A 12,498-nucleotide genomic window follows, 5' to 3' on the forward strand; every position below is an offset into this window, starting at 1 on the left:
ATATACCTCATTAGAAAAAGACGGAAAAATGGAAGGGATCATGACAAGAAAAAAAAAGGTGTCTGATATGTAGGCACATGTAACAGACGGTAACCACTTAATTTGTTAAAATTATCTTTATTCTTTCTTCTTACAAAGAAAATACATGTTAAATCACACAAATATGTAACTTAGAAAGTAAGAGTTTCCCATAACTTAACAGGTATGTTAAAATTTTCATATTGCAAACTATAAAGTTTAACTTGTTTCTTTTTTACTTAAGCAGTACGGCTTGGACATCTTTTCATGCGTGTGCGCACACACACAACTACTGATAGTATTATCTTATTCTTTTTAATACCTATGTAAGATTCTACCCTGCTGATAAACTAAAATTAATTTAACTTATCCCCTACTGACAGAACTTTAGATTATTTGCAAATTCTCAATATATCTTAACATCTTAGGCAAATATTTAAGTAGGCTAAGTCCCTTTCGGGGGTCAGATTATAAACACTTACAATCTGCTATTTTTACTACATAACAATGTATCACTTAACACTACTGGTCCAAAAAGTAAGGGAAGTGGCACTTCTTTAAATTTATAATTTGGTATGATGACAACCACTGTCTAGACTTTGGGCACTGAATTAGATTTAAAAGTACTACTTATGGTAAAGAGAAAAATCTACTTTAGATGAATTAAGAGTATTAATTTAAATAATCAGTTATCTTCAAAAATATTCTTAAAAGAACAAGTGTAACTAAAAATCAATTTGACATTAATATTTGTATCATCTTTGCTAAGGAAGAGTAAACTGAGAAAGCTTTTAAAGGACAATTTTTTGCAATTTTATTCAGCAACGCCAAAAAAATGGTAGTCTACAATGTCAAATAAGGAATGTTTTTACATTTTTCTTTTTTAAAAAATATATCTTTATTGATTTCAGAGAGAGGAAGGGAGAGGAAGAGAGAAACATCAATGATGAGAGAGTCATTGATCGGCTGCCTCCTGCACGCCCCTGACTGGGGATCGAGCCCGCAACCCGGGCATATGCCCTGACTGGGAATCAAACCGTGATCTCCTGGATCATACATAGGTCGATGCTCAACTGCTGAGCCACGCCTGGCCAAGCTTTACATTTATTTTCCAAATTTAATAAGTTAATTTGTTAATGGATCGATTCTAATGCAGCAGAGTTCTAATCTGCATTTTTTTCATTCACTGCTTCCATGCCTATCTTTACTAACTTTACCAGATCCTACCAAAAATGAATAGTCTGTTTGTCCTTAATAATTACACTTTAAAAAAAACCACTGGTTAAATAGCCAATATTCAGTGAGAATGGCTGTTGTGAATTGGTACTTTTTCATACATGTAAGTAAAGGAATCTATGCCATAAATACTATCATCATTCAGGTTTTACTTGCTTTTGTGAAAAATCATCTGAAGCAATGTCAGAGATGGCGGGCCTTTACTGTAAGAGGATACTTCACTCTGTACCTTTTTCTAATGACCTAAACATATAGTTACTTACATACGCCAATGCTGGACCTCAATCCACATTGTTAAAAATGATAAACAGTAGGCAAAAGAATGAGGGAAAGAGATACCTGTTTTTCTTCAACTCATTAACTTCTAACCTGATATGGGTTAGTGAATTAGGAAAGTAGTAAAGTTAGTAAAGATAAGCATCGAAGCAGTGAATGAAAACAATGCAAATTAGAACTCTGATGGCTCCCATACTTATACTTGCAATAATTCCCCTGAAGTCTGTCTCAGGGATATTTTAAAATAAAAACAAAATGATAAGGAAGTAGAGATGATTTAATTTTAAGGCAATCTCAGTCCCTAAAGATTATAGCAGCTAGCAATAAAAGTAGGAAGAACAGGAGGGAGGGTCCTTCCACGTGGAGGTAAGAGAGTCCCAAAGATTCCCCCCCAAACTGCTTTAACGGGTGGTTTACACTGATTTCATTTATAGTTACTTAACCTCTCTGTCACTTTCCTTCCTCATTTGCTAAAATGAGGACAATGATAGCACCTACCTCACAAGGTTGCTGTGAGGACTATATATAAAACATTTAGAATGGTGTCCAAGATGCTTACATCTTGGAAAGATAAGACTTTTAGAGAATAAGTTGAAATTACTGTGGCCCAATTATTGCTGTAAGATGCTGCAAACATTTTCATGCAGAAGACAGTGACTAGTTTCTTAAGGAAAGGTGACATGAGAGTGTTTCTAGCTAGTGACTTAAAATAATTACTGTACTAACAGGTTTCATTCAAGACACTCCTTGAATTAGAAACCATCAAACCAAACATATGTCAAAGGCCTGACATTTTATCTCCTGGTTTACCAGCCATGTATCTACTTGTAGAGATGTATTAAGCAGTTCACAGGTGGACTTACAAAGCAATTTCCCATTTGTAAATCCTTATAGTATTTAGATCAAGATATTATGGGGGGGGGGGGGAGATGTTATGAGGAATTAAGATTTTAATTTTACAATTCAAGTACATTATATTCAATGGAAAGGGTTTGTGTTTAGAAATCTTTTTCTCCATTATAAACTTTGTTGACCAAGAAATCCTTCTTAATCATCCCTTATGCCCCACAGTACAAAGTGGGCAACCAAATGCTATTTCACTGCCTTTGCTTTTTACTACCTGTTGTTTTCTGTGCAACCCCAGGGGCTTTCTCATTGTGTGTGTACTTTTCTTTCCATTATATAAAATATAGTTCTGAATCTCCAGCATTCTTTTAAGGCAATATTTTCCCCATCTTGTGAAGAACGTAGGAACTCAGAAGACTATCCACAGTATTCTGGAAGTCAATGAGAAGGGAAGACTATTCCTCATCTGTCCAGGTTCAAAACTGAGGACATATTACTATGCTGCCTCATCTTAATATAATATCTATAAATCAATTCCATCAATTTATTTTAATATTGAGGAATTTGCTTAAAAATGGTAAGATTCAGTACAATATTTTAAAAGAAAAAGATTTCCAGAAACAAGCACACAATGTTTGTAGCTTCTATTGTATTCTATAGGTTATTAGTAAATTAACTTCAAATACAATTTGCAATTCACACCAGTTCCCTGTCTTTGTAATTCTATTCTATTGCTTTTGCCTGTGATCTCCTTGGAGCGAGAACAACATCTTAGATTATGTCATCCTCTTGGAAGATCTCATCTCCTAAACTATGGCTATAATCCAAAAGGTCTTTGGTTCCCTTCTGTAGTGAGTCTATCCTTCTACCTTAAACACTTCTTTTGCTGCTCCTAATAGTGGAGCTCTCTACTGAACTTTGTAAACCCTAACTGATAATATACTCTTTCATTTTTGCCAATTCATTCAACTCAGTCTAAGCTTTAATAAATTTAAGCTGTTTAGGTTACAGCAAAACCAGTAACCATTATAACACTTTTAAGACCTCTTATTTGTTTTTGATAGTCAACACCTTGGGCCTACCTACTACTGTTAAATTACCTCTTCTTATTACTTAACTTTGAATATTTGCTGCATAGACAGAAGTGCTTGATTCCAAAGAAATCACACATATTTACATATCCCAGCAAAAACAGAGCAAAAATACTTGCACTGAGTCTTACCTATTCACTTTTTAAAATGTACAGTTTAATTTTAACTTAATAGTGTACTTGTCCTAGGCTCTCTAATTTTAAACTTTATCATATATGTCTGCTCTCTAAATTCCCCATCTCAGTAACCATAGTTCTGTGGCCTCTAAAAATAGGTTGGCTCTTTAACTTTTTATAACCTTTGCCAACTCCTAGAATATTTATCTATATCCAAGGATGGGAAAATTTCATCTTGTTTCTAACCTATGAAGACTTTCCATCACCAAAATTCTTTGAATAAAAGGATTATTTTATTGAAGATACTATGAGATAATAGCAGGGTCATGTAATATATAGTACTGATCAACTGAATTTTAAAACATACATATCCGAATCTGAGTTTTCTCCTAGTCCACTAGTTTTCCTTAAGTTACATGTTCCACAAATAAAAATTCCCCTCTTCTAGGATTATTTTATTTATTTATTTATTTATTTATTTATTTTATTTTATTTTAAAAATACATCTTTATTGATTTCAGAGAGAGGAAAGGAGAGGGAGAGAGAGATAGAAACATCAATGATTAGAGAGTCATTGATCGGCTGCAGCCCACAACCTGGGCATGTGCCCTGACCAGGAATCGAACTCTGATTGCCTGGATCCTAGGTCGATGCTTAACCACTGAGCCACGCCCAGCCGGGCTTCTAGGATTATTTTAAATCTTTATTCTACTTCTCTAACCATTTGAATTCCTTATAGTGTCAACCTAGAGCAAAAGATCATATAGCCGGAAGGGACAGGGCTTAAAGAACATCTGGTTTTAAAAGTGAGTCAAAAAGAGGCCCAGAGGAGAAGAGTAGATGCTTCCAGTCAAGACTAGATTATTCTAAGACCAAGATGGAATGTTTTGCTAAATTAGTGACTGAGGTTACTCCTGCTAAGACTTACAAAGTACTTATAAAAGAGCATTTGAAAACAGCAAGAGATCAAGATGATATAAGACAAAGATATCACTTACCAACTGCACCTGACCCAAATGTATCATCATTGAATTGATCAATCTCTTCATCTTCCTCTCCCAGGCCCTGAAATGCATCCTCATCTTCATCTAGAGGACCATCCTCCAAAGACTAAAAAAAGAGAAAAGAGATTTAGTTATTCATTAAGTTCACAACCTCATTGTAAAATATTCTAAAAATGTTCATCTCACCTTCCCAATCAACATAATAGCTTATGACTTTTTGTAAAGATGGCATTTTTCCTCTCCCCCAATTTCCCCAACATTGGAAAATTTTCAGTATCTTCTTTTCTTTCAGTTTCTCTTTCCTATTCCTTATTTCATTTAGCCTTTTCCCAAAAACATCCCATTTCTCTATCAGGAATCTAATAAAAGCATATCTTCATGGTTTGCCAGCTTCCTTTACATCACTGGGTAGAACAGTAATGACAACTGAAAATGAACACTTTCCCCTCTTCTGTTTCCTACAGGCCCAAACTCTGGTGATAAAACAGAAAGCTAAAATTTTCAACCACAATTAAGTAAACTCTCAAAAAGCTGTGATATGTCAAGTTCAAGTTCTGACTCCACTCTTACAAATGGCGTGAACTTGGGCAAGTCATTCTTTGAAATTAATTCATTAAATACCTCTGGAGCACCTACAGTGCCTCAGGCTTTGCTAGGCTCTAAGTCTCGGTTTCTTAAGTGGCAACACAGGAACACCACCACCTACCTCACGGTTATGAGGATCCAATGAGGCATAGATTTACGCGAAGACTGGATTGCTCAACAATGCTAGATATCACCATAACAACTTCAGCGGGTTCTATTTTAAACACTTCCTCCTTCTACTTCACTTTGTAACAGATTTTCCAAGTTTTCTTTTCTTTTGGCAACTGACTACCGCTTCTCATCATCCCTCTATGTTTCCATTTCCTATCAAGTATAAAGTACGTGTCCGCGATTTTCAGACTCAGACTCCAAAGGCAGGGCTGTGATATACCTTGCCTGGCTCCCTCGCAGCGAGGCTTTTCCCAAAGGCAAGGCTAGGCCACGGGGCCGTCTCACCCATCCTAAGCCCTCGCAAACGTACACGAGCAGGTGTGCAGCTGCCTCCACCTTAGACGCAACATCCCGCAGCGCTCCTTTCAAATCACAAAGATCTACTTAATCAAATCGCTGGCTTTTTACATTGGAAAGACTCTTATGGATTATCTAGAGCAGCCCTTTCACTCTAGAAATCCGGAAACTTTATGTCCAGAGATTAGGAGTCGCTCAAGGTCACGCAGCGAATTTGTGACAGGTTAGGACTCTCGACGATTGCTTCACGCACCGGGACCGGCACCAAACCCACGTCTCCCTCCACTCGCCCGGAGGGAACTTCCGCCGGACACGCCCCCTCCCAACTCCCAGGCCTCTTTAATCAACAGCCTGCGGACCCAGTCGAAGGGCACGCCCGGGCCCCATGGACCTGACGGTCGCCTGTGTGCACAGGTGTGTGTAACTGGAGGGTCGGTGGTTCCGGATCCAGGGCGGGAAACGTCTCTGGGCTTTCCCCGGTCCCTCTTCCTCAAGAAGAGCCACCAGGTGGATGTAATGCTTCCCCTCCGCCGCTCCTCCCGGGGTGGGGCTGGCAGGTGGTCCCGTTAAGGGACTTAACGGGCCCTCCCCGCCTCAAAACCGAGGCCAACTCTCCGCAGCCACAACTAAGAGGAGAGTCCCGTCCCCTGAAGCCAGCTCACGGCTCTTGGATGAAACCCACGACCCCAGGTGCGACGCGCTCCTCTGAGTCCCGCGGGTCCCACGGCCCGCTCCGGCCCCCCCCCCCCCGAAGCGCGGGACAGCAGCACACGGGATAAGAGGGGAAAAGAGAGGAAAAGGGGCGCGTGAGGGAGGGAGGGGCCACTTCCGGTCGCAACAGCTCACCTCGTAGCGGAACATTCTTGGGGAGGGGGGAGGGAACGGGGAGGGGAATGGGGGAGGGAGGGAAGAAGAGTTGTCTCCCCGGGCTCCTCCGCGTGCGGGTCCTCCACCGGCTCGCGACCCCTGGCCGCCGCCGTACGCCAGAGCGTGCGTGGGAACGTGCGCAGGCGCGCCTCCGGGAGGGCGGCCACCCAGCTCCGCGCCCGGCGGCGTCTGCGCGAGGACGGATTTGGCGTCCCGCTTCCTCGTCTCGGCAGCGGGAAGGAGGTCCCGTGGCGCGGGACTGCGCATGCGCCGCCTGTCGGGGGCTTCCTCGCGTCCGGACTCGCGGCTCCGACTGGGTTTCTCTGCGCCGGCCCAGCGCTCAGGTCAGAGTCACGAGTTTTCCGTCACCGTCGGGGCGGAGAAATCCCTTGTGATTGTCACAGGATATGGCTTTGAAGAGTTCCAGGCTTAGTCTGAGCGGGGAGAAATGGAGATTCCTGGGCTGTTTTTTCTCCAACGTCCGTCAGGGCTCGCGGGCGGCTCGGCGCTCCTCAGGCTCCGTGATGGGCGCCGAGTGGCCGGGAGGGAAAAGGGGGAGTTCGGTCTCTCAGAGGCGCTGAATTCGTCGCCACCTTCAGCGGCCCGTCACCCACTGAATCAGCAGCGAGTCTGGGCTGTGCTTTATGCGTCTCGAAGTGGCGACGGCGCCCGGTTTTTTAAAAAACCGAAGGCATGCTCCGGAGGTTTCAGTCAGGGTGATATTTTTAGGCGCCAGGCGCCCCAGGCACGTGGAGCGTTAGAGCCAAAAAGGGCAGCGCGACCGTGGGCAGCAAGGTCGCGGAGGCCGAGGCGCGCGGCGCTGGGCGCGCCGCCGGGCGACACCTGGGAGCAGACCCGGAGGAGAGCGTGTCCGGGTGACGAGCCCTGGGCGCGCTGGCTGCGGAACCCGCGCTGGTTTGCAGCCGCCGCCAGCACCTCCCATGCCCTTGGGCCTCCGTGCCCCGGAATCGGGTTTCTCCGCGAGGACTGAGCTTGCGCGGCGGGGAATGAGTGCTCGGGCGTTTCGCAACTCCTTTCCCGGGGTGTCTCAGGGTGCAGCCCCGCCTGGAGCGGCGTCCAGTGAATTCCTTTCCTGCTGCTGTGGTTGGGTTCACGAGAGCCTGTTGGAAGGGAGTTCTGGGTGTGAATCAGCGTTTTGTGTCACTGGCCGTCAGCTTGGGGCAAGCTCGCTAAACACGTTTCAGCCTTCGTTTCTTGGTCAAAGGGGTTTAAGGATACTTGCCTCACGGAGCAGTGGCTCATTGGCAAGGTGATGCCAGTACCACTACTCGGGACGGCTGCGGCCTGCCTGGCTCTCTGCCAGGTGCTCTGTATGGCTGATCTCATTGAATGTCTCCTTACGCCAACCCCATGAGGGAGGTACTCGTGTTTTTTTTCTACTTTATAGATGAGGAACCTGAGGGTAAGAGACGTTACATAATCTGTCCCAAGCCCCCCAGCTGGCAACTGAGGTCTGTCTGATTCCAAACACCCAATCTCTTAATCCTGTGACAGTTTAACAAAAGCAAAAGTTTACTTGGGCCGGGCCTGAAGCTTAAAGAAGTGGAGCAGGCCAAGGAGGAGGTAATTGGTTTTCAAGCACGCATGGAGCTTCACAGAACTTCTGTGCTAACGACGACCACAGCACTGGTACCCTGTGAACCACGGGCTGGCACACTACGGCCCTTGGCTGAATCGGGCCAGTTGCCTGTTTTTGTAAATGAAGTTTTGTCGGAATGTAGCCACCCTCATTTATTTACATAGTTTCTTTGGTTGCTTTCCGGCAACAAAGGCAGAGTTGAGACCATTTAGCCAGCAAAATCTAACATCTTTACATCTAAGTAGAAAATATTTAGAACTGAATGACAAACATATTAACATATCAAGACTTTTAGGATACAGCTATAGCAGTTTATATAAGCGAATAGGAAAGCCTAAATATAAATTAACTGTAGGATAAGCTTGAAGACAGTAGAAGGAAAGAAATAATGAAGAGCCAAAAGTAAAGAAACAGAAAACAAGGTGTCATAGAGCAGGTCCACAAAATTCCCTCTTTTTTTCTTTTTCTTTTTTTCTTTTCAGCTATGTAATAGCTGTTATTAAGATGGGAGGCTACAAGTTCTTTTCACAAGTGATTCGTTAGAAATAAGGTACAACATGGATGGGACTGGAGAGTATTAATCTAAATGAAATAAGCCAGTCAGAGAAAGACAAGTATCACATGGTCTCACTCATATGTGGAATCTAATGAACAAAAATAAACTGATGAACAAAATAGATAGAGGCATAGAACCATGGAGCAGCCAGACAGATTTCAGAGGAAAGGGGGGGGGTAGAGATTAATCAAAGAACTTACATACATCTATGCATAACCTATATGCACAATAGTGTGGAGAAGGCCTGGTTGGGGGGGGGGGGATGCCGGATGGAGGGGATCAATGGGGCGGAAAAGGGGACATCTGTAATACTTTCAATAATAAAGATAAATTTAAAAAAAAAAAAGGTATGATGTCTCTGGAGAGTGTCCCTTGAGTGAGTGGAAGAAAGTCTCTCCTGCATGCCAGTTAGGTAGAAGAGACTTTTGACAGCTGAGAGAGGATGTCAATTAGAGAAAGAAATTGTGGTAAAAAACAATTTTAGTTTCTTGTGAGACTAAGATGGGATTAATTTTCAGTAAGTAATGTACAACTCTAAAACAGTGTCCTCAACATCACCAAGAGGACTTATTAAAAACCTAGACTGCTGAGTCCCATCCCTAGTTTCCGACTTAGAAGGTCTGAAGTAGGACCTGAGAATTGCAAGGTTCCCAGGCAGTGCTGCTGCTGCTGGTTCTGGAACTATTCTTTGTGAACCATTGCTTCAAGACATTGTCCACAGTTAGAGAGCGGGAGTAAAAGAGTGGTGGGCTGCCAGATTGTAGTCAACAAAGTCATGACAGACAGACATCCCAGAAAGTTATGGCAACCCTTGGTAAACAAATTGTAAGACAAAAGGATTAGGGCTATAACAAAGATTTAAATTTACAAGATGAAATTTGTGGTGCATTAACATGGCCATAAATTCTTAGGCCAAAGAATCCCATCGAGGTGGGTTCTATTTCCTCTTCTCTGAATCTGTAATGGACTGTGACTTCTTTGACCAATGGAGTATGGGAGAGGTGATGCTATGCCAGTTCTGGCTCTAGTCTTTAAGAAGACTGGCAGTACAGTAGTCCCCTGTTATCCATGGGGGATACATTCTAAGACCCTCAGTGGATGCCTGAAACTACAGAGTAACGAACCCTATATGTACTATGTTTTTCTTCTGTACGTACATACCTGTGATAAAGTTTAATTTATAAATTAGGCACAGTAAAAGATTAACAATAATAAAGTAGAACGATTATACATATACTGTAATAAAAGTTATGTGAATATGGTCTCTCTTTCAAAATACTTTATTGTACTGTACTCACTTTATACCTAAAGGAAGAACTTTACAGCCTCTCTTCGGCATATCTGAATCGCCAGCATTGCAACTTTTGTGCTTTGGAGCCTTTATTAAGTAAAATAAGGATTACTTGAACACAAGGACTGCCACACTGCAACATTCAACCTGAGGACTGAGATGGCTACTAAGTGACTAATGGGCGGGGAACTGTGGAGACACTGGACAAAGGGATGATTCATGTCCCTGGCAGGATGGAGCCACTCAGAACTGTGTACAGTTTAAAACTTAAGAATTGTTTATTTCGGGAATTTTCCATTTAATATTTTTGGACCGCCATTGATTATGGGTAACAAACTGGAAAGTGAAACTGCAGATAAGAGGAGGCAACTGTATAAGCCCATGTAAGATACTAAATAACCTTGCTGAAGAGATCACATGGAAAGGCCCCGAGACTCATGGAGAGGAAGAGGGGTCCAGCTGTATCCAGCTTACCAGCCATCCCAGTCCAGTCACCGGACATGTGAGTGAAACTGTTTTGGACTCTCCAGACCAGCTTAGCTACCAGCCAGGAATCAAGTGACCCTTTTACACAATATGGAGCAGAATTACTCAGTTCAGTTTTTCCTGAATCCTGGCCCAAAAAGTCATGATATATAATACAATGGTGGTGGTTTTAAGCTACAAGATTTTGGAGTAATGTATTACTACTAGATAACTGGGACAAGTCTGTTTAGAAAAATTATACAAAACTTGGAAATAAGGAAGGACTATTGTGTGCCCTTTCAGTGTTACCTAACAAGCCTGCTTAAGGGCCATTTGAAGTTCTAGGTGGGGGTAACTTTGTTTGGCTGAGTATTTACTATTAAGGAGGTCCCACACTCAGTAAAGTTAGATGTGAATTTATAGAAGGTTGATAAGTTGCAAATTATTTTTGTCCAGTGGAAATTATTTCCTTTTGGTAGAAAAGATAATCCCAAAGGGAAAAGTTTTATTGCCCTGCCAGACATTAACTGGCATTATGTGTAATTTTTGAGACTTATTTCAGCATTTTCCCCCAGCTATGTATAGTTCTTAGTTTGTTTCGTCTTTTGAGAATACAAGAACCAGCTTTACCACCTTGGTGGTCCTCTCATTAATGACACACACAGATGTATTTTTTTAATGTTTTTTTAAATTGATTTCAGAGAGAGAGAAACATCAGTGATGAAAGAGAGTGTCATTGATCGGCTCCCTCCTGCACACCCCCTACTGGGAATGGAGCCTGCAACCTGGACATGTGCCCCGACCAGGAATTGAACTGGGACCTCCTGGTTCATAGGTCGACGCTCAACCACTGAGCACACCAGCTGGGCAATAGGTGGCTTATTTTTTAAATTACAAAACGCTGAAAGCCACAATTATTTAATTGCCTTTCACCTGTGCTCCACTATGTCCATCCTCTTCCTCTTGACAGGTGTTTCAAAGGTCCTGTAAGAAATAAGCAGCTTAGAAGCAACAGCAGCTTCTGCAAATGAGGCTCCCACTGAGTGTCCCACTTCCCTTACCATGTGCTTTAGGGTTCCCAGGACTGAGGGATTTGTATAAAAATTAAAAAAATATGTGCCTGCTTAAGGGCCATTTGAAGTTCTAGGCAGGGGATTTGAACTGCGTACCAGGCAGCCCTCTGGATGGCCCCTGGTCTTCCATTCCTTTGCCTTGAGTATGGGCTGAACCTAGTGACTCACTTCCAATGAACAGAATATGACAAAATCGATGGGATGTCACATCTGAGATTAGGTGACAAAAACACTGACTCCCATCCATCTGTCTCATTCTCTCCTTCTCTCTGTCCCTCCCACCTGCTTGCTCTGATGGAAGCCAGCTGCCCTGATGTGGGCAGCCCTATGGAGAGGCCCACACGGCCAGGAGCTGAGGGTGGCCTCCAGCCAACAGCCAGTGAGGACTGAATCCTGCCAAGGACCACGTGAGCGACCTTAGAAACAAGTTCTTTCCCAGTCAAGCATGAAATAGGACTGCAACCTCAGCCCACACCTTCCCTGCAGTCTTGTGAGAGATCTTGACACAGAGGCACTCGGCCAAGCTGCACCCGGATTCCTGAAGCACAGAAGCTGTAGGATAGTAACTGTTTGTTCTTTCAAGCTGCTAGGGTTTAGGGCAGTTTGTTGCTCTGTATCTGAGTTTGAGGAAACCAAATTTCTCATTACATGGTAAGTATATTTTTGTTAGGGATGTGGAACCTTTCCAAAAACTAGATCCACAAATGAAAATAAAGAGTACATGATATTTTTGAACTTGAAGCGTGGGAATCATTAGTTTTGATCAGCTCTCTTACTTGAAAGGTGAGAAAATAGATCGTGTGATGTCAAGTGACAGCTGTTCTGTGGCAAAGCTCTGTGTCGGGTCAGGAGACCCTCTTTTCCTGAAGCGCGGGGACCTGGCTACCCCAACAAAAATTCGTTAGGAGGCGGGACAGGCATCTGATTTACTTTTTTCTTTGCATGGCCACCAGGGGGCGCAGAAGCCCTTTGTCCCACGGGTGGGAGACTCCACCCAGCTGGCGCC

At 43.1% G+C, this 12,498-nt stretch overlaps 1 protein-coding gene across 1 annotated transcript in view; it reads right to left on the bottom strand.

The window, feature by feature from the left end:
• The window catches only part of PATL1 (PAT1 homolog 1, processing body mRNA decay factor), a 28,112-nt gene extending 20,623 nt beyond the window's left edge, over window positions 1-7,489 (bottom strand). Inside the window, exons 1-2 of the mRNA XM_081153255.1 lie at window positions 6,487-7,489; window positions 4,582-4,693 (exon numbers count right to left, since the gene is read on the bottom strand). Of these exons, the coding sequence (XP_081009381.1) occupies window positions 4,582-4,693; window positions 6,487-6,774 (400 nt within the window). The 5' untranslated portion in view covers window positions 6,775-7,489. The remainder of the gene's footprint in view (window positions 1-4,581; window positions 4,694-6,486) is intronic.
• Window positions 7,490-12,498: the final 5,009 nt, after the last annotated feature.

This window comes from Miniopterus schreibersii (assembly GCF_964146895.1).
Source record: "Miniopterus schreibersii genome assembly, chromosome: 12".
Classification (NCBI taxonomy): domain Eukaryota; kingdom Metazoa; phylum Chordata; class Mammalia; order Chiroptera; family Miniopteridae; genus Miniopterus; species Miniopterus schreibersii.